Raw genomic sequence first — 24,811 nt, forward strand, 5'->3', positions numbered from 1 at the left:
ACCCCGAAACCCCGAAACCCCGAAACCCCGAAACCCCGAAACCCCGAAACCCCGAAACCCCGAAACCCCGAAACCCCGAAACCATAACAGGAGGTCCTTGATTGCCATGGTGATAAGTCCACGCAGAGAACCGTCGGCCCGACGCGTCGCGTGGCCGGATCGTGATTTTGTACTTCGAGTGCATGACGGTGTAGTACCGGTACAATGTCGAGTAGTATTTCCAATACATTGGCGTGTTGACCGCACCGGACTGGACATCTGCAGTTGGTGTTGGATCCGCAGTATAGTTATAGGCAGTGATGATGTCAACCGGTGAATTTAAACGAAATGTCATCGTATACACATCGTCAGCTGATCGGACAGCTGCCATTCCGACCTTTGCCGAAGTCACAAAGTTCAAAAAAGGCAAACTAACCGTGACGGTGTCTTGAAACGGATGAGTAAATATCGCCCGTGGAACATCCACGGGTGTAACGCTTTCCGCTGGATTTCCTCCTGGTGCACCTCCACTCAATGGGATCGACGCGGTTCTTAGAATCGGTTGGCTTTCTACAGGAGCATAAGCATATTGTTGAGTTTCCTCAGCCGTTTGACGTTGATGTCTTTCGGCATCCAATCGAGCAACGTAGTCCTGCCAACGTTTTTGACGCGCGCTTTGCGTCATGTAAACATCGCCGTCGTCTCTCACCATGGCAAATTATATAATGAGCAGTGCGTACCTTCGTCCATTTTGGAAAATGAGCCATGAGTCTTCTTGTGGAATTTTGCTTTTGGTATAATACCACTGTCTGCAAGTTTCCGTTTAAGCAGAAAAGCTTGGTATGCCCCTTCTTCGTATGCGTTGTCACGAGTCATTACCATCTTCTCGACGAACAAATCGTCAATACCTTCTACCCAAACATACTTTGGGTTTTGGCCGGTTTCTTTTTCAAACTCTCCGTATAGAGTATCGTGTTCCAACGCGAACTCATCGGCAAAGTTTTGTGCAGGTGCGCCATCGAGAACGTTCCCAGGACCCATATAGTTGTATCCGGGTAGTGACCAATCTCCTTGTCCTTTACGACGTCTGTATGGTCGGTTGGAAGGTCCTTGGAGCTTACGCTTTTCGCCGCGTATCTTTTTAAGGAACGAACCATGTCTTCTTTGCATGGCAAAATGTAAAGTGTTTATTGATAGTATTTATCTTTAATCACTTGACGGTAGTATTCCGGTGTCTTGATTGGCAGACCAGTAGGACAGTCTTGGATGTAATCATAATCCATGTAGAGCTTGGAAGGATCTTCGTTGCCGGCCTTCTTGAGCATCTTGCGATCATATGCAGGAATTAACTTGAGTCCAAGCAAACGCTGGAGTTGGTCAACTCGGAGTTGGTAGAAACGACGCTTCAACGCTGCCTTGGTACTTTCAATGAGCTTGACTTCGTCACAGCAGTTAATCAGCTGGTCAATATCTTGATTCGACGTCACCAGGATAGTTGCACGAGTCAATTGAGGTGCCTTGTACTTTTGGTCGATCGCAAATCCGGCTTCGTCGCAAATCGTCTTGATAAATTGGACGCCAAGGCGGTCCAGGACAAGGCTGTCCAGGTCTTCAAGCATGACATGCGTATGCACTTCTTCGTCGTAAAGGTCCCAGAACCGGTTCTCCAGGTTTTTCTTGTAATAGTTGCCATAGATAAACTGGAGCAACGAGGTCTTGCCGGTTCCAGGGAATCCATGCAAATAAAGGTGCGGGTCCGTGTGCTTGCCGAAAAAGGCCTTCTTCTTTTGATGGACCATGGACTTGATACGCTCGCCGTAGATCATATAGTTTCTAGGGTACGTCTCGAACGCTTCGTCGGCCTTGCCTTCTTCAATCATGCGTCGCATGTCGATAATAACTTCATCGGTCTTCATCTTCTTCTCGCTTTCGCTTCGTAACACAGGGCCCTTGCGCTTGATGCCTTGGCCTTGGTCCTTGGGAAGTTCGCCTTCTTCAAATAGGATCCAGTCCTTCTTGTCGCTCGAAACCTTGGAAAATTCCTTCGTGTGGTGGTCCTTCCAGCCTTGATAAGGAAGGTCGCGGTTGCGAGGCACAAGATAGTAGCCGTTGCCTTCAATAACGTCCCAGTTCTTCAGGATTGAGGCCTTGGACTCTCGGTTGTGGAAGATAGCCGCCACGTGGATATGCTTGACTTGATATTCCGTTTGGTTCGGACGCGTACCAACTTCAACGCCGCCGATGAGAATGTACTTGAATTTGCCGCGGGCGTTCTCAAGGACAATGTTGTCGATGATCGATTGGAGATAGGCATCGTCTTGTACGTTGATGCGAGCATCCCATTGGCGGTCTTCAGTGTTGTACGCCACTTGTTTGTTGTTGTTGATCGTGCTCATGGTAAATTGGAAAGTGAGGTCTAATGAAAAAGTTTTAGCTTTGGAAAGTGAAAATTTTGACGTCAGGATCAGGATCTAAATTACCCATTACTAATGGGTAAAACATATGTTTTGTTTACGTAAACTTGATTACGTAATCGGATTACTAATCATTTTTCAATATGCCACCGAGGCGAAATCCAAGACGTGCAGTGCGCGGCCCACTGCAGCCGGCCTCTGCAGGCGGCCCACGACATGGCCCGGAGCCGGCCCATCGCGTTTATCGCCGAAATGATATATATCATCGTCATCGCTTGCCAAGTCGACATAGAAAGAGCGAAGAAGTGATCGCGTATAGACGGCGCAAGCCGCTAAGATAATCATGATACTGATAGTGTATCATGATACAGTAACGTTACAATAAATTCACTTTCATTTCATTTTACCTTTTGCGATGAAACGAACAGCCGACACTCAAGAACAACGGACCGATGCGGCATTTTTGCGTATTGATTTGATGGAGCGTTCGATGGCAGCCATGCAAGCCGACTACGATATGCTGATGCAGACGTGCCTGTCGTTGAGAGCCGAGAACGTGGATCTCAGAAACACCATCGTCGAGCAGCGTGCTTACGTGACAAGATGCGAGGAGCGAGAAACGTACTACCAAGAACGTTTCCTGGACATGCTACTTCGTGACGTGCCACGGGAAGTTAACGAGATAGAAGAAGTAGAAGAGGAAACAGACAGTGAATCGTTTAGTACGGAATATGATAGTTTGACAGAGATGGAAGACAACGAAACTCCGTGTCGCATGGAATCCTTCAGGTCGACCTGCTGGAGCGAAAGTAACCCAAGACGAGCTGTTCGCGGCCCATTGCAGCTGGCCTCTGCATGCGGCCACGACAGGCAGCTCGTGTTGCTTGCTTATCGCCCAAATGATAGATATCATCGCCATCGTCTGCCAAGTACGCATAGAAGGAGCGAACAAGTGATCGCGTATAGCCATTAAGATAATAAACATGATCCTGATACGTTACTGTATCGTTACAATAAGGAATTTGTTTCTCATTATGCTCTTTACCATGAAACGATCGAGTACCACCGAGCCAGAGCCGCCAGAGTAGCGTGGATTCCTTCGTATTGATCTGTTGGAGCGGTCGATGTCCGCCATGGCCACCGACTACCAAGAAATGACGTGTGCAGCTGCAGTGCTACGATAAGAAAACGAGGATCTTCGAGCGAGGATGCGACTGTTGCGCGAGTACATTGTGCGAAGCGAGGAACGAGAGACCTTTTCCAGCAGCGCTATTTGGACCATCTGCTAAGAGCCTTTCTCTTAGAGCTCGGAGCTCAAGGTGGGTTTCACCAACCTACCACTCCTTACTCTAACCAAAAGCTCAAGGTGGGTTTCACCCACCTACCACACCTTACTCTAACTAAAAGAAGAACAAGTTCTTCTTTCCGGACATCCGGATAACCTCTAATTCGATTGCCCGGTATCCGGATTATTACAGATTCTGACAACTACAATTTATGGCGCAATTTATAGCAGAATTCGTAGTATATTATTCCGACAACAAATCAAACAATTCACTTTCTATGTCTAGGTCCTCTTCTACAGTGTCCATTGTAGTAATACTACTAGTAGTTGACCCTTCTGTATCACTAGTCTCCGAGTCGGTGTCATGTTCCATGATGGCCATTCCATGGCGCGTGCAGTAACGTTAATTGATGACCTTGTTGAAGTATTCGCCTTCCCAGTAGCGCGATCGTTCCTGGGTTTGCCGGATAAATTTCTTCAACTGCTCGTTCTCTTTGCGCAACAACTCGATGTTTCGCTCCAGCAGGTCGACCTGAAGGATTCCATGCGACACGGACGGTGCTTCTTCGGTGGGGCACGCGCGTTTCATGGCAAAATGGGAAATGTAAAAGGAGAACAAATTGTAACGATACAGTTCATAAAATTTGGATCATACGATTTTAGGGGAATTGTTGGGTCGTTGCAGTACTTAGAGCGGCATTGCGAATGCTGTATGAGAGCTAAGCAGATTCCTGTCGTGATATAATGCAATTCAATGGAAGCAGCCCGACGAATATTGAAATATTCGAGTATGGACTTCTAGTTGACGGAAATGAGAAGAACCTACTGTATAAGGTATATTCGGATGCAAGTTCGTGAATCGAGAAAACGATCGCACTAGAATTACTGGATATTTAGTACCACCTGCGGGAACGTGCGCATCATGGTGTAGCTGTAAGCAGTGCTGTGTAGCATTGTCTACTGCTGAATCAGAAAATTGGTTATTGCATTACGTGAAGGTATCAAGGAAAGTGAATGGCTGCGGCACTATTGATGAATTAGGATACAAATTGAGTGATCCTGTGCAATTATAGTGTGATAGTAAATCGGTGAATAGTTTGGTTTCGGGGTTTTAGCGACAAAACATATTCACGAGATCTTGCTGAAAAGAAAAGGGTAAAGATTGACTACTGTAGAACTACAGAGATGCAAGCGGATATTCAAACGAAAGCGTTACCAGGGAAGCAGTTGAATTCTTGAGCGAATCATGAGGATATGCAACTTACAAGGTATGCAAACTACAAGGATAAACAAAGGATAAGGGCTGGTCTGGATACCACGAGTGATATTCAAACACAAAACGATCGGATAACTTATTCTTTTTTCGCCAAGTTTACAAACTGACACCATAATTTCGTCGTGAAATGTCTGGATGCCTCCATCTTTTCCTGAAAATTCAAACTATATCACCCATGTTGATCCAGGACAAGAGCCAGGGAAAACATACGCCAAATCGGCGTAATTTTTTTTCTGTCATGATTTGGGCAAATCACACGAAAAATATCGGCGTATTTTATTCCTGTCATAATTTGGGCAAATCCCCGAAAATTCGGTGGCATCCAGGCACACGCATTTTGAAGAATTCCATAACATTAAAGCTTTATCCTGTCAAAAAGACCGTTTTCGGACAGATATTGTGGCATCCAAACTAGCCCTAAGGCATGTATACTGAATGGGAGTGTTAGATATGAGTACTTCACTTTGAGTAGTAGCAGTACTTTGTATTGGATTAGCACTTACACTGACTGAGTGCAATGTTTGTGATCGCACGCATATTGAAGTGTTGCAGGGTGGAATACTTATGGGCTTGGATGGTCGGTGGTTTGAGGTTCCTCACTCGAACATATACCATGAGCTGAGCTCATCTATTCTGTGGATAGCTTTAGTTGCGAGTGTAGACTCACGAGTAACAAAGGTTGATACTTTCAAAGCAAGAGTACTAGTTTTTATCCGGATGGCTGCGGATATGAAAGAAAACGGCATCTCGCTGTTAGGCTATAATGGAAGATGGGACAAGATTCCATGTGTGTGGTCGGCGCAGTTCGTCGCACACCTCAAAAATCTAATTGTTCAAATGCAGGTGCATGGCTCTCATCAAAGGATAAAAACCAACCACAACCTACGGTTAAATTCGAAACCTGGCTGAAAGATGGCATTCAAAGTAGTGACATTTCGCTGAAAATAAATGAAAAAAGGCAAAAGTGGAACAGCAACAACAGAAAATCAGAACTTTGTTGAGTAACGTTCTTCCGGATTGTATTGTCCAACAGATGAAACTCTCCTATTCGGACAATGAGCCTATCTTTAAGATTTGGGCACAAGTATTGTGGATCGCTATTAACTTCCAAAATTCGCATGGTTTGTCTATTAAATGTTGAATCACGCCGGAGTTCTGATTGGTTGAATATACTTGTCATTTCTGCAAAAGCCAATCAAATCCACTCAAAAACCGATTAGCCAATAGCGTCGAGTCGTGATTCAATTCGGCGGTGAGATTCGATTCGACGTGGTCTGGAAATTCGTATCGAGTTTTACTGTTAATATAACGAACATTTGGTGTGTCAATAAGAAGCAAATTTATTCCAGCTGTTTTATCCAAATGCACCGATTTAATTGGTGGATACCTACCAATCAAACACTGTATACGGCAGGGCGAATGTCCACTTTTGATAGCCAACCAAAATTCGTCATTTGGAGCAGGAGGCTGGGGGAAACCGCGAAAACCGGTTTCGCCTGGGCAAAACTCGCAAAACGGAATATAATTTTGAATGAAAAGTTGGACAAGTCTTAATTTAAAATGAATATAAAATGTTTTCGAAATGTAAACAGCCCAGTTTACACTTTGTAAATTGAACATTCAATACATTGACCTAAACAAAACCTACCTAAACTTCGTCCAAATCCTTCCAATTTTTTTGTCCATAGACCTCCCACCAAGTTTTCAACGAATATGTAATCCGATTCATGAACTTCGTGTTGGTTCACTTGAAATCACACCTCGAACAGTGAAGTTTCGTCGGTTTCGTCAACCTTCGACATCAAAAAATACCAACCTAAACTCCTTGAATTTCATACTAGAGCGCTACGTTGAGATTATGCTCCTAGATTGTGGAATAGAGTCAATAATAGGCACGAAAGTTCACCAATCGTGTCAGTTTACAAAATGTAAACACTTGTTTACATTTTGTTTACTGCCAAAAGTATTCTATTTGTTGTTCTATGTTGTTCTATGTTGTTCTATGGTTGTCGTGATAGGCTAAATATCCTCAAAGTACTCTATAATAAAGTTCAGAGTAGTATAACCGACGTGCAAAGCTCAATACTTGGGCTAACCCTATATGACGGCAAGGGAAACGCAAGTCAAGTTTCATATGAATTTACGTGAACAGTACCCTTTTACGAACTGTTTGAGCCGTTTCACGAACTCTTTTGTCCGGATATACATAGAAATCACGAACCAAAAGACTTCGTAAGTGTTCGTGATTGGTCGATAACCTCTTTTGTCACACACTAAATAACGAAGTACACACAGAAACGACCGAAGAAACACAAACTGTGACGAAGTACACACACGACCAAATTGCACAATACAAATCCCGAGTCCCACATAAACGTCGCCGTGCACAACACACAATTCACCAAATTCCACACAAAAAATGCCTAATCCACACCAAAATTCCTGAACAGTTAGGACGGAAATAGAAAACATCTGACACGTCCATTTCCATCTTGCGGGCAAACTGGGATCGATCCCTTGGGAAAAATATAACGTCACAGTTCGCGACATCAACGAACTGCTATTTTTTTTCTTGATCAACTTATCAAGGTATAAGAAGATAGGACAACATCACTGCAAATATAGCTTACAAAATGAATATATGAATTATTGAAGTACATAAACCTGAAGAAGGTGTACTTGATGCTAATCGGAGTCACTCACTTGAGTTTCCACTTGCTGCTGACGATTCTGACTCCAACGCGTCAACTTGGGCAAGGTGTTCATGCAGCAACTTCAGCTTTTCTTGTACAGAGCGCACACATCATTTTATAGAGTCTGGCTTCAAGTTCGCAAATGCAGCCTCCAGGCGCACTTTTACCTCAGGGAACTTCGTCATATTATCGTATTGACGCCCGACCTCACCTTTGACAATCGCCCACACAGTTTCAATGGGCTGGAGGTCGGAATGATGTGGTGGTGTAAAGACGACGCTGTGCCCACGACGCTCAGCCATGTCAACAATCATGGGCTTGATGTTCGCCTTGATGTAGGTCGACAGCAGCCCCCACAGCTCACTCTTGCATTCGTTGCCCGTGGTCTTTATATCAAAGGCCTTGCACGCATCAACCTGCACACTCTTCCGGCGGCCACTCGTCGGGGTCGATTTCGGCAACGACTTATGGTACTTTGCGTTGTCGAGTACAATCCATGCGTTTGCGATCCCACTGGCCTCCATCTCATCCAACAGTCGCTTGAACCATGCAACGTAGTAGTCAGTGTCGAATATTCCGTGGTAGTCTTTAGGCTCCTTCGACTTGCCACCAGTAAAGATGTCCAATGCCATGATCTTGCTCTCCATTGTCGGTGAGTCCAGCATGGCGGCCACGAAGCAGTATCGCCTGCCTTTGTGTTTCTCTTTCGTTGCAGTACTCTGCGTGTCGTTCGGGTCGTACAAACTTTGATGATGGGACTTGTAGTGATGATGGATGTATGATTCGTCCGTATACACAACGTGCGGCCGGTCGGTCGTGTCGATGATCGCAATCATGCGGCGAACGTAGACGTCTCGCGCCTCTGCATTTGCTTTCGACAAGTGGTAGGTGGAAGATCCCTTTCGACTGCCACGCTTATACCCTTGTGCTTTGAGAAATCGTTGTACGGATCGCAGAGTTGACCACCATTGTCTCTTGTCGTCGCTGTTGAAGTCGAGAACACACACCTCATTGAGGTACACCATGATGTCAGCTGCTGTCGTTCGTGTTCGTGTCGCACGACGTTCTCGGACAAAGGTCTGTACCATTTCGACCACTTGTTTCGTGCGTGGGACAGTAGTTATGTGTACAGTGCGGTTGGCAGATGGGGTCGAAGCGGTGACAGTTTGGGTTTCCAGGTACTCTCGCCACACATCTTGCACCAGGTGTATGTTGCGCCCAAGAGCTTCAGCCACTTTTTTCGAGGCTGCTTTTATGCCCTGGCTTCGGAACCATGCGTGTAAGCGGAGAATGTCGAGTCTTTCCTCGCGGGTCACGGTGCGGTGTCTAGCGTCCTTTACAAAGGCAAAGCATGCTTCCAAGGTGATATCCATGTTGATTGATTAATGAACTATGGTTATTGGCAAAGCATCCTTGACAGGAAATAGAATTGCACGGTACCTCGAAGTAGCTAAATATAAATCCTCTATAATCTTACAATTAAAATCGGATTATGTTATAAAGGTTATGATGTTCCTGGGTGAAAAATGACACTCACTCATGATGATTCGGCAAAGTATTTCACAAGTTATTCGCTTTCGTGGGTTGGATTTTTGGAGTTCTCAACTCCTCAAAATTACCTATTCAACCCATTTATTTTTATAGAGTTTCGACTTCAATTGCCTGAGATATACCAGGGTTTCGGGGTTTCGGGATGATGTCGCGAACTGTCAGTCCACAGTAACATGTGGCGACTTTACAGTTAACATAATGACAACATGATGATAGCATGATGACAGCATCATGTTGTCATTATGTTAACTGTAAAGTCGCCGCATGTTACTGTGGATTGTCACAATTTTAAAGTAGTGTTAACCATAGGCAGACAAGGATTGAAGTTGCATAGTTAAAGCTATATATATGTCATTGAAGCTGGAAAATCTCCAGGCTTCACATCCCTCGACTACTTCAGTGTGTCGAGGGCCAATAGCTACCTTGTTTTGATCCTACACACACTTCTTGAATGTTGCATATATTGAGAGATATAACAAACTTCAATCAGTGCAGCTAAGGTTGCACTACTTACATGTATGCATGTCTTTGGCGATGATAATCATGGAGGTTCTAGAGCTAAGCTCACTTCTGAATCCACCTTCCTTTGAGCCACTACCACTACATCTATGTGTGTTGTGTGCTTACGTCTGTTATTTCAAGTTCCGACGCCCCCCCCTCAAGTTCACCCCCAAGCCCCCCACATCCTTCTACTACTCTGTGACCATGTCCGACGCCACGACCAACGCCAAGTGGGTCACGGACCTCATGTTCAACGACCGGAAGTCATGTTCACTACCCTGAAGGCCCGCATCATCGCGCACCTCAATCTCCAGTCGACGGAAGACGACTACAAGCATGTTATGGACGACAAGAAGCCGCTTACTTGGCGCACTCTGATTGGCTGAAATTTAAGCTAATCATCAACGACGTTGACGTCGCCGCCGACATGCCACCTTCCGCGACGGTAGCGAGCCTGGAGGCCGTGAAGATGAATTGCTTCTATTACCTGCGCATGCAGAAGAGCCTGATCAGGAGCTTATTTGGTAAAGTGTTACCAAATGCGTTTCTGATTCAGCTTCCCGGCACGATCATCAACCCTGACCTCAACCTTTCTGACGTCTGGGCGCGCCTCGAACTCGAGTATGCGCAGTCGTCGCTCGATGTGAGCACTACCTTGTACCAATAGTTTATATGTCTAAAAACTACTCCAGACGTACGTTGCAAGTTTGAAGCGACCTGCTGCACCCAAACGCCCAGGAAGACGCACCACACTGACCAAGCGAGAGATTCGACGAGTTTTTCGTCTCGCTACACGGAAGGGCATGTCGTCAAGGCAAATTCCTGCAGTACTCAGAGGTAAAGTAACACAAACAACAGTTCTTAATGAGCTTAAAATGTCGAAATTCGCTAAGTACATCAAGCGCCGATCAGGTCCGCGACTCTCACCCACCCACAAGAAAGAGCGCATCCATTTTGCCGGGAAATACCTAAGCAAGCTCGACGAAATCAAGTGCACGATGTTTAGCGACGAAACGAAGTTTAATTTGGACGGACCTGACGGATGCCAGTATTATTGGCATGACCTTAGAACTGAGGTCGATACCTATTCCAAAAGGGTCACTGGTGGCGGTTCAGTAATGGTTTGGGGAGCCGTCAGCTTCTACAACAAGACCAAGTTAGCGTTCTTGGAAGGCCGCTAGGACTCTCTGAAGTACCAAGACACCCTACGGACATACCTGCTGCCTGCCATGCAGGAGTTGAACGAACTGACACTCTTCCAACAAGATAACACCAGCATCCATCGTTCGCGTTCAACAATGGCGTGGTTGGAGTCCATGCCATGGAGTACGATGCCATCGCCAGCTAAGAGCCCCGATCTAATCCCGATTGAGAACGTTTGGGGGGTTTTGGCGCGCAAAGTATATGCCAATAGTCGCCAATTCGATAACAAGGCCCAATTGAAGGCTCAAATCCTACGATCGTGGGCCGAAATCGACCAAGAGTACTTATCAACCCTAGTTGAAGGTATGCCTACAAGAATGGCCCAAGTTATCCTGTGTCGTGGACAATCAATTGATAAATATATGTTAATCAAAAATTGCGTCTATAATTTCTTTTCAGACATTTTTTTGAAAATTGTAGATTTCTTGAGAATGATTGAGACTGTGCCCAAATCCTTCTGCGGGCCAAGTTTTGTAACCGTTTCAAGTGAACTGAGAGATAGTTATCCACAAAATAGTACGGTACTCCTTTCAAACTGGAAAAATTTAGGGTGCGTCTATATTTTTCTTTTCGGACTGTAGTATTACGAATATACTTGACAAAAAGATTTCTTTTTCTGGGACTCGAACCCGGAACACCAGTCTCGCAAGCGATCACATACACTCCGGGCCACATTTATGAGAACATTGACAAAAATTTGTCGTTCTCGTCAACCAATAAGAATTGTGAGATGCCGTTTGGATATGACACGCAGCCAATCACATTCGACACGTGGCTATGGGTGCAGAAGCAGAATTCGCTGGAGTTCACCTAGCTTACATGCAATACAAAAAACCAGGCGGCGGTCACATTATGGCAACAAAATTCAATACAAAAAATAATATATATGAATGAATGTTTTGTAGAATGTATATCAATCGTGACGATGAGCACGATTTATCTGCATTTTTCAACATGAAAAAGCGGCAATCACTCACAGGGGAAGAGCGTGGACAGATCAAAGGCCTCCGCGAGCGGGTATAACATACCGTGAAATCTGCGCGCGTACTGGACGCCCTCTTAGCGTGATAAGCCGCTGCTTACGCACCAAGAAGATACAGCCCAAGAAAACCGGTCCAAAGTTCAAGCTTTCCGACCGTCACCGCCGGCAACTGCTTCGAGAAGCAAGTCGCGGCGAAGCCTCTGCTGCTGAAATCCACTCCGAACTCAACTTGCCATGCTCTACGAGAACTGTCAGGCGTGAAATTTAACGATGTGACTTCTTGGAGTTCTCCATGATGGAGAAAACGCTTTCGGGGTTCACGAAAGCCCACAAGCAAGGAAGATTGGATTGGGCCATGGAAAGAGCGGGCGTGGAGATCTGGAAATGCGTGGTGTTTTCGGACGAAAAAAAGTTCAATCTGGACGGCCCCGACGGGTTGAAGCATTACTGGCGGGACACAAGGCGACCATCGAAGAAGGCAGTCATGCGACGCAAGAAGGCGGGTCTGTCATGGTGTGGGGAGCGATTGCATGGGAGGGCAAAAGTCTCCTTAAATTCCTGAATGGAAAACAGGCATCGTCGCACTACATATATACCCTTTCATAATTCTTTTTGCCATTTGCAAACCTCAGGTATGGTATTGATTTCTTGTTTCAGCAAGACAACGCCTCGATCCACGTCTCGCGCTAGACCATGAAGTTTTTTTAAGATTTCAACGTCGCAGTTATGCCATGGCCCGCTCGATCACCAGATCTGAATCCGATCGAGAATGTCTGGGCGACAATGTCGCGTCATGTCTACCGCAACGGGAGACAATACCGAGATCTTGGGTCTCTCCATGTTGCCATCCAAGTTGCATGGGACTCGATTCAAGTCAATGAATTGCGCAAGCTTATCGAGACCATGGATGGTCGATGCATGGAAGTGCTTCGCAAAAATGATGATAAAACCCATTATTGATGTTCATTCTGCAAAACGTTCATTCATATATATTATTTTTTGTATTGAACTTTGTTCCCATAATGTGACCGCCGCCTGGTGTTTTGTATTGTATGGGAGCTAGGTGAACTCCAGCGAATTCTGCTACGTGGCCATGGGTGCTTCTGCACCCACGTGTCGAATGTGATTGGCTTCGTGTCATATCCAAACGGCATATCACAATTCTGATTGGTTGACGAGAACGACCAATTTTTGTCAATGTTCTCATAAATGTGGCCCGGAGTGTTTCTGCTAATGTACTGTAGTGCCAACCAATATTTCAGCCAATGCAGCAATTACTGTACATATAGTGTCCTGGCTATGACTCATACAGTACATTTACTGTCGTCAAGGCCCTGTTGAACTCAGTTTACAACAGTGAATGGGTCCATGGTGATGTTGGGGTAGAATGAAATGTGATTACATGCAGTTACCGGTATGTAGTAGTGTGGCATTTTGAACGCAACTTCCGATTCATAGAGCCATATTGTACATGTAAACACTTGCTCTTCCGTGACACACTCACCGAAGTTTTGTCCAATCTCTACCTTATTTTCTCGATAAATACCAATTTAATACACCTTGATCACATACATTGTTTAATCATATTTATGTAGTCGGATACAAGCTAACAGTTAAACGTCTTAACTGAAATGCGCTAAAATAAATGAACTCATGCAATGGTTTATTTGATATATTCATTGCATATTGTCATGGCACAATTCGCTCATTGGGAGAAGCTATGCTTGGGGTGGCAAAAGTCGCTGGTTCGAACCCCTTCGTCGTTTTTCTTGAAATCAAACTCCTTTTTCTACCCGCACCACGCATCAAGCAGCAATCTCAACTTCGCTAACGTGGCAGCCCTCTACAATAACTAGTACTGTAGCAGCAAAAACCTGTTCCTACTTGGACCCATTTGATGTCTGTGACTGCATACAGCAGTTAAAAAGTACCGTAGCCGCAGGTTAAGTAGACCTTGGATCACCAAGTCGCTTCACATACCGTGGGGGTTGAGATGTATGAGGTGGTGTCGTTCACTTGCTGGTGACTGAGATCGTCCAGGGTATTACGTATAATCACTATTCACACCCTCAGCTACTGTGCTCCCCCTTAGCTTCAATGCTCCCCTCAGAAGTTATATAGCTTGCATGATTAGCACAGACTAAACTGTCTGCTTGACCGCAGCTAGCAGCGAGGGGTGTGGGGGATTCACTATTACTGCCAAGAATCAAAGCCAGCAGCAAATTATACAGTGCATTCTCACCTTGATAATAGCCTCAGACGAGTAGCGGTGTCGGGGTGATGGACCACCATGTAGTTGCCTTATCACCCCGTTCGTGAGTTTGCTACATAGGGTACCAGTAGAACATCTCAGCAACACGAACATCATTGTAGTGTACTTGTATTTCGCATGTATACTACTAGTAGTATGTACCCAGCCATGCCTACAATGCCTACACATGATGGACGCTACTAGTATACGTGTGTGATTGTAGTAGTACCAGTAAACAAAGCTATACCTTAGGACAAATGTACTGTCAGTGATCACATATCTGTTCATGTACTGTAGTGCCAACCAATATTTCAGCCAATGTAGTACTGTACTGTAAGTACATGTAGTGTCCTGCCTACTACCGGTAGTATAACTCATATAGTATATGTATTCTACCACGTCCTCGTGTTGCATTCAAACGACATGTAAACTCTAGCTAACACACGCTGTGTCGACTCTAGTACACATGTACCAGTGCCACAGCATGCCTTCAACGGCAACAAAAGTGTATACCCTACGATGAGTAGTTCTAGGAGTACACTAGCTTCGAGGCTATCCATAATGCCCTACATCTAACCACCGTACTGTAGAATTCGCTTCCGTATGCACCAAAACCCCAATGCACGCACATCCATGTGAATACAGTGTAATGTACCAGTACCAGCACGTAAACCCACATTGCACTAAGCAACTTGTACCACTACACGTGAGGCACATATATCTACAACCGAACTGTCAAAGTAGTACAGTACTATCATTACCGGTAGTGTAATCGATGGCTTAAGTTGCTTTGCGAGTCGACATCAAAGGCACAAACAACGGTTTCGTGTTCACAGTGTTATAACTCGCAGTAATATACTGTAACGTTCAAATTCAAACAGATATATCAGCTCCAACAGTGTCGTGGTTGAAATATGTGGCGGCCTTGCTAATGCCCGGGGTTCAAATCTCGAAATCAATCGTACTTTTTTGTACTTGAACTTGCAGTAATGTAGAATCTGGCCATCCATGTGTGTGATGTAATCTTGTCATCACTGTCGTTCAAAACCTACCTTGCATGTGATTATCCACTGTTGCTTTATAAATGCGGGATTATTGGTATAATTCTGAAGTGGTTGGGCATGCATGGCACATGCGTATTGGTAGGTGCTGGCGTCGACCCCCTTGCGTGGTTCATTCATGTGCGGGGCTGCATGGTGGTTGGTGTGGACGTGGTGGTGGCGTCTTTTAGGAAGGAATACTCAACGACGGCAGACGCCACCGCCATGTCAGCACCAACCACCAGCCACTACTTTGACGAGTGTGGTGGTCGTCAATGTAGTGGTTGGTGCTGGCGTCGATTCGTATTAATTTACACTGAGAATTCAGTGCACATTAATTCTAATACTATCAGCCATAGTAGTACTATATACTTTGAACTTACAGCTACTCGGAGTACTCTGTCACGGCGTCCAAACCCAAAACTCAATTAACCATGTGTGTGACTGACCATACGGGTACCTGATGACACGCCCGTGGCGTGAACAAACACATGCATATACTCCCTTGGGATCATCCCCAACGAATACTGCTGCTGGAAGCCCATGTGTGGTTTTCGTGAAAGTTCGGGTGTATTTCGTTACTTAGTGTGTGATAAACACGGGGCCTCGTGATTGGTCACTATCAATGTAGTGTCACGGACATAACCTTGCTCTTTGTATGCAGGTCAAGTATTCAAAAAATATTTTCCTTTTACGAACTCTTTACGAACTAATTTATCCGGATGAATTCAATTCGAAACGACACAGGACACAACGCATCATCAATGCTGTGGCTGTTAACGCCGCCTCGGCGATAACAGCGACCGAGGCGGCGACAACCTAAATCAAGGATGCCATTGACAGTGGTGCAACTGCTGCGTTGCCTGCGGGCCTGTAAAACGCCCGCGATGATATCTAGCCATCGACATCGGTACGTTGTCGAGCCCATCATTACAAATCATGATCGTCGTGGAAACCAGTGACTCTATTCGCTTGCCGTCGTCGAAGCCAGCCAAGAGTTTGTCGGCGTTGACGGCGTCGTGATCAAAGTGATCGGCGCTGCTGCTTGACTCGGTAGACTTCGCGACAACGGGGCGAACGAATCTCAAGTCGCAGACTTCACCGAATGGGTGGACTCGGGATCACCTGCTTCCATTGCGGACACCAGTTGAACACGACGGCCGTGGCCTGCATCGTGAACTTACCTCATCGCTGTGTGGCAACGTGGCTGATTCTGCTGCTCTCATTGCTCTCATGACGCGAGTTTGCTGAACAAGTGACGGAGAGTGTGATGGCCAGGAAGATGGTGGTGAGTCGCCTTCGGACGGTGCTGCAGTTGCGATCATTGTCAGCATCCGTGAGCCACACGTCATGGATAATAATATGTATCATTATTCTTGTTAACATTTTATGTGCAACTTGGACGCCCTCCGCACTGGTAATAGTAGTATGCAGCTGCCACAACAGGCAATTACGATGCTAATGTAGTGCTTGTAACATACACAACAGTAGTAGATGTGGTTAATTGTGACGTGACGAGTAGCCTACTAGTATGATGGTGAAGAGGAAACAAGTATTTCAACAGGTTGGTTCAACCTCCTCTCGTGGGGGATTGCCGAGCAACGTGTGAGACTTCGCGAATATGTGGCGGTTAGCTATACGCCACATACTTCAAGAAGTCTCACATGTCCCTCACCAGCGAGGAATGTCATGGTCGGCAAGTTGCAACAACAAGTGTGCCTGGAACATAAGGGCTTGCTTCCTCTGTTCCATATTACTGCCCACTTTTGAAGATCACACTTTTTCCAAATTATTTGCGATATTTCAATCCGATTGGTCAACAATAAGAAACATCCGAAACCTTGATAGATGGAATGACTCGCGTGATCACGTAGTCACTGTACACCACAGTGTCCACGTTTACCAACGTTGGCATGATCGTTCCCGTCGGACGGTTGCGGGAGTTGAGAACAGCAGGTAGGTACTGCACGATTGGCCACATGCCAATCTTGCCGTCGAAGTTGGTGCCGCGCTCATCATCATGTCTAGGACGCGCAACCGCCGCCAGAATCATGACCTTGGGGATGAAGCGCTTGCTTGACCAGGTGCGCTGTTCATGCTCTTCACTCTCCGTCAGGTACACCTTGCGCATGTTCCTTTCCGCGTTGAAACACTTTTCATCAAGGTGTACGAGATCCCACATGTCGTCGAAAACCGGGGCTTCGGGAGGCCCGCTTGTGGGCGTATCGCGAGCCGAGAGGACCGCAGGGATGAACGTGCGAACGGCAAAATGCGATACGTTCTGCCTTGTTGTCGTCGGACAGCAGAGGCTTGATGCGAGTGCTACGACGCTGAATCGTTTCTGCTTTCACGGCCCGGTGGAGTGATGCAAGTGGAATGCCTGCGCCTTCCAACATGTAGCGCATTGTCGAGCGTAGCGATTGCAACAGTTCGGGTCCGGTGTGTATATCGGCGGCCGGCCGACACGACCTGCCTTAACGATGGCACCAGTGCGTTTTGTTGATAGACTTTCCAGATACAGGAGACGGTGGTTCTGTGGATGTTGAGTTGGGAGGCAGTGAATGCGATTGCTCCACGAGCAAGCTTGCCTATGGTCGACAGGTGATGTAGGTGGGATCACCTCCATTTTCTTGGCGTAGGAGAGCTCTCTCCCGGTCGGTTGTCCTGCCATGGTTGTCGATGTGTTGAGGTCCCGGAAATTTTAATTCTGAATTCTACATTTTGTAATTTTATTCGGAGACCAGATGGCGAAGTCAAAATTGAGCGCCAAAATTTGCCTTTCCCGCTTTGCTGTCAATAGAACTTTCCTCTAGATTTTGATTCTCTTTTTAAACATGATAGGATTAATCGAATTTGGACAAGAATTCAATTTTCGGGGGCGCCTAGAAGTCAAATGTCGACACATATGGAACAGAGAAAGTAGTTGATTTTAACGCAATATATGAATAATTTTATCCAATCAAATAATTATTTGAAAATACCGAGCAACGATTGGCTACATGGATGATTCGCGCGAAAACATCTTAAATTCCCGCGATTGATGGCTTTCAACAAAATGTACTGGCTGCCACTTCAAAATGGCACATGCAGGTCGCAGCAAGATCGTCCGCAGAAGAAGCCACGGCGACACTACACCCAAGCGATGAAGCGCCAAATGTTTGCGAAGATGCAAGAGGCCAGTACATGTGCAGTCGAAGCGGTGACGGGCATCCCGAAGAGCAACCTCTCATGCTGGAAGCAGCAATGAGACCAACTCATGCGTCTCATGCGTTTTGACGGCAACTTGAGGCGACGGCGCCAGTCGCCCCGAGAAGATTCCGGACACTGAAGCAATGACCGGCTTCATGCTAAAGCTCCGCGACGATGAGCGTGCCGTCACTTGTACCCACCTCGTGAACTACCTCAAGCGCAACTACCGCGAATGGCTTGCCGAGTACCTCCAGGACAAGCGCTGTGGATACAAGACCCACCTGCGCCTGCTCCAAACGTTTTGCGCTAGGCATGGCTTTACGCGTCAACGCCTGACAAAGTCGAAGAAGCGGTAAGGGGACCTCGACGAGATCCGAAAGAACTTTGCGCGTGACTGTCATGCTTCGTATGATGGTTTGACTCTGACTGTGTGATCAACGTAGATGAGACTGGGATGTCCTATGAAATGCCCCCGAATGCCATTTGGGCTGTGCGTGAAGGATCTTCGAAGATATCAAGTGGAGAAAAGCATTCATTTCGAATGACGGCCGTGATGTCTGTTCGTGCAAACGGTGAGAAGTTGCCGATCTTGTTCATTATGCGGGGAATGCCTGGTGACCTTGTCGAGAAGGGCGAATTTGAGGACTTCCCCATCGGCCACTTCTATTCTGTCCAACAGCGTGCGTGGATGGACGTATCGTGCAGCATCAGAAGCATACACACAGATAGGATATGTAGTGGCTCCAAGGTGGCAGAAAGCAGAGTGAGCTCTAGCTCAGTGGCCATGTCTTATCATCGCCAGTAGTGAGATTTGCCATTGAAAATGACACCTTTGTAGCCAAACAGTAGTAGCTACACTTTGTTGAACTTGCGGCAGGGTGTCCATCCTTTGTAGCACCCTGTTTACCAATATCATTTATAATGTTTGCACTGTAGGGGGGGCAGCTGAGGTCGACGTCCTCAGCTGTCCCACCCTTCAACTACAAGTACTTCAATGGCCAGACACTCTTGGTTTCAGGCTCTCGCTTGTGCTCATGTCTAACACTCCCACTAAGTACTTTGTGGTTGAGTTTCTTGCAGATCTTTGACACCCAATTTGCTTCTTAGATATGCAAATTGAATTTGTGGAAGAGGTTTAGTGAGAATGTCCGCAATCATTTCCTTTGATGGACAATAAATCACTTCTATCATCTTTTCCTCAGATAACTCACGGGTGAACAGGTAGCGAATATCAATATGATTTGTTCCTTTGTGGTTTCCAGGTTTCTTTACACAATCAAACGCAGCGCGGCTATTGCACCACACTTTTATCGGTCGTTTAAGTACAAGTCCCATTTCATTGAGTAGTGCATAGATCCACTCACATTCTTTACATCCCTCACTTAGAGCGATCAACTCAGCTGTAGATAGAGGTATGATCTGCTGGGCTACCTGCAAGCAGCATTGTATAGCTCTACAATGCTGCTTGCAGGTAGCCCAGCAGATACAAATCCCTGCCATCCGAATAATATAACCGGTGACGAATTTACCATCTTTAGTTTGACTCGCGAAAGATGCGTCTGTGTATACGTCGTATACTACTTGATCGATGTTGCCATCCAAGTAAAGACCCGTATATCGAGGTACCTTTCAAGTATCGCAGGATCCTCAAAGCCGCTTGCCAATGAGTAACGTTATAACAGGTTAGAAATCGACTGAGATCTCGAACCGCATTTGCTATATCTGGTCTTGTTCCTCTAACAAGGTATTGCAATGATCCTATAAGTCCCCTGTAGTCATAAATTTAAGCATCTATCTGCTCTTTTGACATTGTGCTTTCAGGTTTCAGCTCTTGTCCGACAATCTGTGGTGTGGATAGTGGTGTGACATCAGCCATTCCATATTTCTCCAACAAATCATGAATGTACTTTTGTTGAGAGATTGCCATTGTTTTGTTGTCATGGTCACGTTTGACCTCCATTTTAAGAATGTAGTTTATATCGCCCAAATCCTTCACTTTGAATCTGGTCGAGAGTTCGTTCTTAATCCAATGCATTATCCTTCCTACATTTGGTGCGAAAATGGTAATGTCGTCCACGTAGACGACAAGGAGGAGCCAATCGTGTGACTTTGCAGTAAATACCTCGCTCATATCTCCCACTTTTTGGACGTAGATACAATATTCCTTATAACAACGGACAAAACCGATGCTTGTGAGGTATTCATGTAAAACATTATACCAAATGCGCGGCGCCTGGCGCAAGCCATATAAGCTTTTCCGCAACTTTAGTACCCGTTATGGTTTCTGTATGAAACCAGGTGGTTGTCTCATGTAAATCGTCTCACTGAGACTGCCGTTGAGAAATGCCTTAACCACATCCATTTGATGGCATTCGAGGTTAAGCATAGTAAGTGCGAGAACTAGTCGTAGAGACTCGCATCGTGCGACAGGAGAGCATATATCGTTACAGTCGATTCCTAGTTGCTGGTGGCATCCTTGCGCAACCAGCCGAGCTTTATATCGTTCAATTGTCCCATTTGCCATAAATTTGACATTAAACACCCAATGACAGGGAAGGGCCTTTTCGCCCAATGGGAGGTCAGCAGATTCCCATGTCTCATTTTCGAGAAGGGCATTGTACTCGACATCCACAGCACCTCGCCATATGGCACTATCAGATGAGTTCATTGCCTCTTTGTAAGATCATGGGATACGTGGTGATACGCTATTTGCAGAAACTGTCAATTTAGGCGTAAGTTGTTTAACTACAGACTTGAGGCATGCATAGTGCTCAAGGTACTTTGGTCGCTTTCTTGGGCGATCCTGTCGAGTTTTCTCCACCTCATCATGAGGAAAACCTTCGTGAGGAATATCACCCGTTATCCTTGCAGCTGGAGATGGGTCGCCCATTGTAGCTCCCACTATCCCGTTAGCACTAATTGAAGAAGAGTCAGCTACTCCCACTGTCACTTTACTTGTGGGATGGAGACATTTTCGAGACTGTTTTAAGCCGTCAATTTCTTTAATCTCTTCCTGAGAGAGACTAGGATGATCCATTCGAAACGCATTCTGAACAATTGATGAGCAAGGTGCAGGATCAAACGTAATGTCCCGTGCGATGAAGAACCGATTGTTGGCTACATCATACAGCCTGTATCCTTTGTATTCGTCAGATATGCCAAGGAATTTACACTTTACAGCCCTAGCGGAAAGTTTCTTGTCTTTGCGTTACCCAATTTCATATGGTGTTTTAAAACCGAGACGCTTCAAAGGCGTCCATTCTGAACATCGTTCATGTACTGTAGTGCTTCAGGCCACCAGTATGCAGGCATTTGTGCATCTAGGAGAGCACATCTGACTTTAGAAAACTTTGCCTGATGGTCTCGTTCAGCGGACCCATTCTCTTCATGTGACTATGGAATAGACTTTTGAAATGTAAGTCCCTTTTTCTTACAAAATTCGTCTAAGTCTCGATTCACAAATTCTGACCCGCCATCACTGCGTAGTACTGTGAGGGTCATTGTACCCTTTCTATCGAGGTTTACTATTAGGTTTTTAACCGTTTCAAAAACCTCCTTCTTTTTCACAAGGACGAAACACCACCGCCACGAAGACGCGTCATCCACTATGTTTACATAGTATCGCATACCATGTTTTCCACCGTAAAACACCCTTGACTCTCATTGGTCCATTTGTGTCCATATTCCACCTATTCTTTATGAGCACTGGCCAAGAGATCAGGCGATTTGTATTCAGTAATGTGTGCTATGTGCCGAGTGCGGCTTCGAACATACCAAGCGAAAGTGCTTTAAAAACATCCCGGTACCACATAATCGACAGTCTCAGTGGGGACTACAAGTTTGTTTTTCGGAACAAGCAACTTCAATTTGTCGCAGTTGCCTCAGACGGAACATATTATGTAAAGCATTACTCCATGAGACAACGACAAATTATGTGCAACAATGCAAAGACGATGGTTCGGAAACCGCATCCTAACCTACTGATCAGTCGCGACAAAGTAGAGGCACTACTCAATAATTGGAATGTTCGCACGGATCACATAAGCAAAGCATGTGTTATCTACATTCTCAGTCAAGGTCTTATATGCGGTTTACCTCGACTGAGTAAGGATGTTATAAATAAAACCCCTTTCGGTCAGAAAAATCCAGATCGTAAGTTGGTCAGATTTATTAGTTTCGGACATGGTATTTCCGGATACTTTAACAGGATGTTTCGACGCCTTGGCCGTGTTCGAAACAATCGTCCCGCGCGTGGCAGCGCCGTCGTTGATGTTCTTGTGCATCTTGCTCTACTTCTCATCGCTAATGCGAAGAAGGCAGGTCGCCTTCATGTGGCTAGTGCCATTGACATTCGCAGTGCCATAACAGTAGAAGCATTCAGTGTAGGACGACACCTTAGTCTTCTTCACCTCATTATCCGCAATAGGACGCTTTCTTTCGCCCATCACAGTCAACTTTGACATGGCCGCAATATCTTTGCTACTCTTGTTGCTAAAGATTTGCTTGTGCATTGTCTCAATGACAGGCAGCTTAAACCCGTCATGAGTTTGAATCACACTTGACCCAAAATACTCCGATGGAAGCGCGGTGACTAGTGCCTGCGAGACCTGGTAGTCATAGATCATTATCTCCCCAAGTTCTTCCGCGCAAGTTCATTTAATTGGTTCTGTAACGAACGTTTCACTAACTCCGTCACACTGTTGAACGGTTCAGTCGACAGTGAAATGTATTTGCTGTAGAGGGCAGTGCTGATATCTAGAGATGACTGTCCGTACTCCCGCTCTAGCATCGCCCACACTTCGTGAAGTTGAAGCGTCGGGCTGTTGATAGTACCTTGTAAGTGTACTAGAAAGTCCGCCGGTAACGTTTTACCAAACAGTCCTCTAATAAATGTTTCTTGCATTTTGAGATAATAGAACCTCTTGTTCTTTTCGATATCTAGTGCATCCCTATCAAACATTGGGTCCAACCCAAGGTTTGTGGGGAGGGCGTTAGGGTCTACCACGGGGCGGAATTGGAGCCAAACGGCATACGGCATGAGGTACGGCCGTTGCCCTTTGTCGACGCATTCGAAGTCCTTCTCGTCCGTGATTGAGTTGAGGTGGGCGACGATTCTTGATTTCCACGTCGTGAAGAGTTTCTTGTTGCCGCTGAATTTGAGATAGGGGACATGGTTCGGTTTTTGGTCTTGGCGGGGATGGGGGGGCAAGGTTGTACTTGAAATATCGTGCAGCATCAGAAGCATACAGTCAACGAAGGAGTGGTTCGCCTATCGAACTATGTTGACAAGCAACTGTTTTTTTAACCAATCAATTTTTTTTGTAATTTGAAGGCATGTGATTGGGTAGCTATAATATTTTCCCGCCGGCGCGATTCCTTTAAAAAGTCTCGCCACAATCATTGACAAATTGATGACAGTGAACTCAACGCTTCGCGGCCCAAAGCGCGCCTACCAAGTGGCCATCAGGCTTGAGGCCATTGCACTGCTGGAGACTATGTCGGACTACAAGGTGTCGGCTCAACTGGGAATTCTTCGACGAACCATACGCTCCTGGGCCGACCAGCAAGACGATATCCTGGCGTACACCGGGAACAAAAAGCGAATGAAACTCAGCCATGGTGGCCGCTCCGAGTCCTTTCCTGACCCAACAGGACTCGTCGAGTTCATAGCCGAGATGCGTGCTCGCGAACGTGCATTGACCACAACTCATATTATCAACTGGATTAAACGCTTCCAACCTGACTGGCTGCGACTGTACCTTGCCGATAAGGAGCCCGGCATGGCATACCAAGGCCTCCTTCGTCTGCTCCAACTCTTCTGCAATCGTCATGGGTACTCTCGGTAACGCGCTGGCCACACCAAGAAGTCCCGTGCTGCACTGACCGAGGTCCGCGACGAGTTTGCGGAGGAGTTTCACCGCGCCTACAGCGCCTTCGATGCTGACGCTGTCTACAACGTGGATGAGACGGGTTTTCACTATGACATGCCACCGAGGTACATTTGGTCAATCAGGGGTGGCGATGCCAAAGTGTCGTCGGGTGAGAAGGCATTCACTTCGCATGACTGTGGCGCTTACCGTTCGTGCCGATGGGACGAAGATGCCTCTGCTGTTCGTCGTTCGGGGCCAACCCGGCGGTCAGATCGCAACCAACGAGCTGCCAACGTATCCCTCTGGCCATGTCTACGCAGTACAACCCAAGGCATGGATGGACAATGACGTGTGGCGACAGTACCTTCGTGACTTGCTACTGCCCTGCATTGACGCCGTCGGTCATCTTGGTGGACAACTTTGAGTCGCATGTATCCGACGAGTCCTATGACATTGTTCAAGACGAGCTGAGCAGTCTCCTCGTACCGATGCCTCCGAATGCGACATCTGTGTGTCAGCCGCTGGATGTCGGTGTGATGGCGCCGTTCAAGAGGCTCCTACGGGACGAGTGGTTGGC

The 24,811-nt window shown here is 46.2% G+C and overlaps 6 protein-coding genes across 6 annotated transcripts; 2 read left to right on the forward strand and 4 right to left on the reverse strand.

Moving 5' to 3' along the window:
• Nucleotides 1–1,166: 1,166 nt before the first annotated feature.
• Nucleotides 1,167–2,375, reverse strand: H257_12751 (hypothetical protein; the record flags this gene model as incomplete). Its single annotated transcript, XM_009840055.1, has 1 exon — nt 1,167–2,375. The coding sequence occupies one exon, from the start codon at nt 2,373–2,375 to the stop codon at nt 1,167–1,169; it is 1,209 nt and encodes a 402-aa protein (XP_009838357.1).
• A 1,706-nt stretch (nt 2,376–4,081) lies between these two features.
• Nucleotides 4,082–4,267, reverse strand: H257_12752 (hypothetical protein; the record flags this gene model as incomplete). The annotated part of the gene is made up of 1 exon (XM_009840056.1): nt 4,082–4,267. One exon carries the CDS (start codon nt 4,265–4,267, stop codon nt 4,082–4,084), a length of 186 nt encoding a protein of 61 aa, XP_009838358.1.
• Nucleotides 4,268–10,126: 5,859 nt separating this feature from the next.
• On the forward strand, nt 10,127–10,366 carry H257_12753 (hypothetical protein; the record flags this gene model as incomplete). Its single annotated transcript, XM_009840057.1, has 1 exon — nt 10,127–10,366. The coding sequence occupies one exon, from the start codon at nt 10,127–10,129 to the stop codon at nt 10,364–10,366; it is 240 nt and encodes a 79-aa protein (XP_009838359.1).
• A 5,907-nt stretch (nt 10,367–16,273) lies between these two features.
• Nucleotides 16,274–17,846, reverse strand: H257_12754 (hypothetical protein; the record flags this gene model as incomplete). The annotated part of the gene is made up of 5 exons (XM_009840058.1): nt 16,274–16,342; nt 17,016–17,516; nt 17,570–17,644; nt 17,695–17,763; nt 17,796–17,846. The coding sequence occupies 5 exons, from the start codon at nt 17,844–17,846 to the stop codon at nt 16,274–16,276; spliced, it is 765 nt and encodes a 254-aa protein (XP_009838360.1).
• Nucleotides 17,847–18,507: 661 nt separating this feature from the next.
• Nucleotides 18,508–18,720, forward strand: H257_12755 (hypothetical protein; the record flags this gene model as incomplete). The annotated part of the gene is made up of 1 exon (XM_009840059.1): nt 18,508–18,720. The coding sequence occupies one exon, from the start codon at nt 18,508–18,510 to the stop codon at nt 18,718–18,720; it is 213 nt and encodes a 70-aa protein (XP_009838361.1).
• Nucleotides 18,721–22,653: 3,933 nt separating this feature from the next.
• H257_12756 (hypothetical protein) lies at nt 22,654–23,600 on the reverse strand (the record flags this gene model as incomplete). Its single annotated transcript, XM_009840060.1, has 2 exons — nt 22,654–22,971; nt 23,367–23,600. 2 exons carry the CDS (start codon nt 23,598–23,600, stop codon nt 22,654–22,656), a joined length of 552 nt encoding a protein of 183 aa, XP_009838362.1.
• Nucleotides 23,601–24,811: the final 1,211 nt, after the last annotated feature.

The sequence above is a fragment of the Aphanomyces astaci genome, assembly GCF_000520075.1.
Source record: "Aphanomyces astaci strain APO3 unplaced genomic scaffold supercont1.43, whole genome shotgun sequence".
Lineage (NCBI taxonomy): Eukaryota > Oomycota > Saprolegniomycetes > Saprolegniales > Verrucalvaceae > Aphanomyces > Aphanomyces astaci.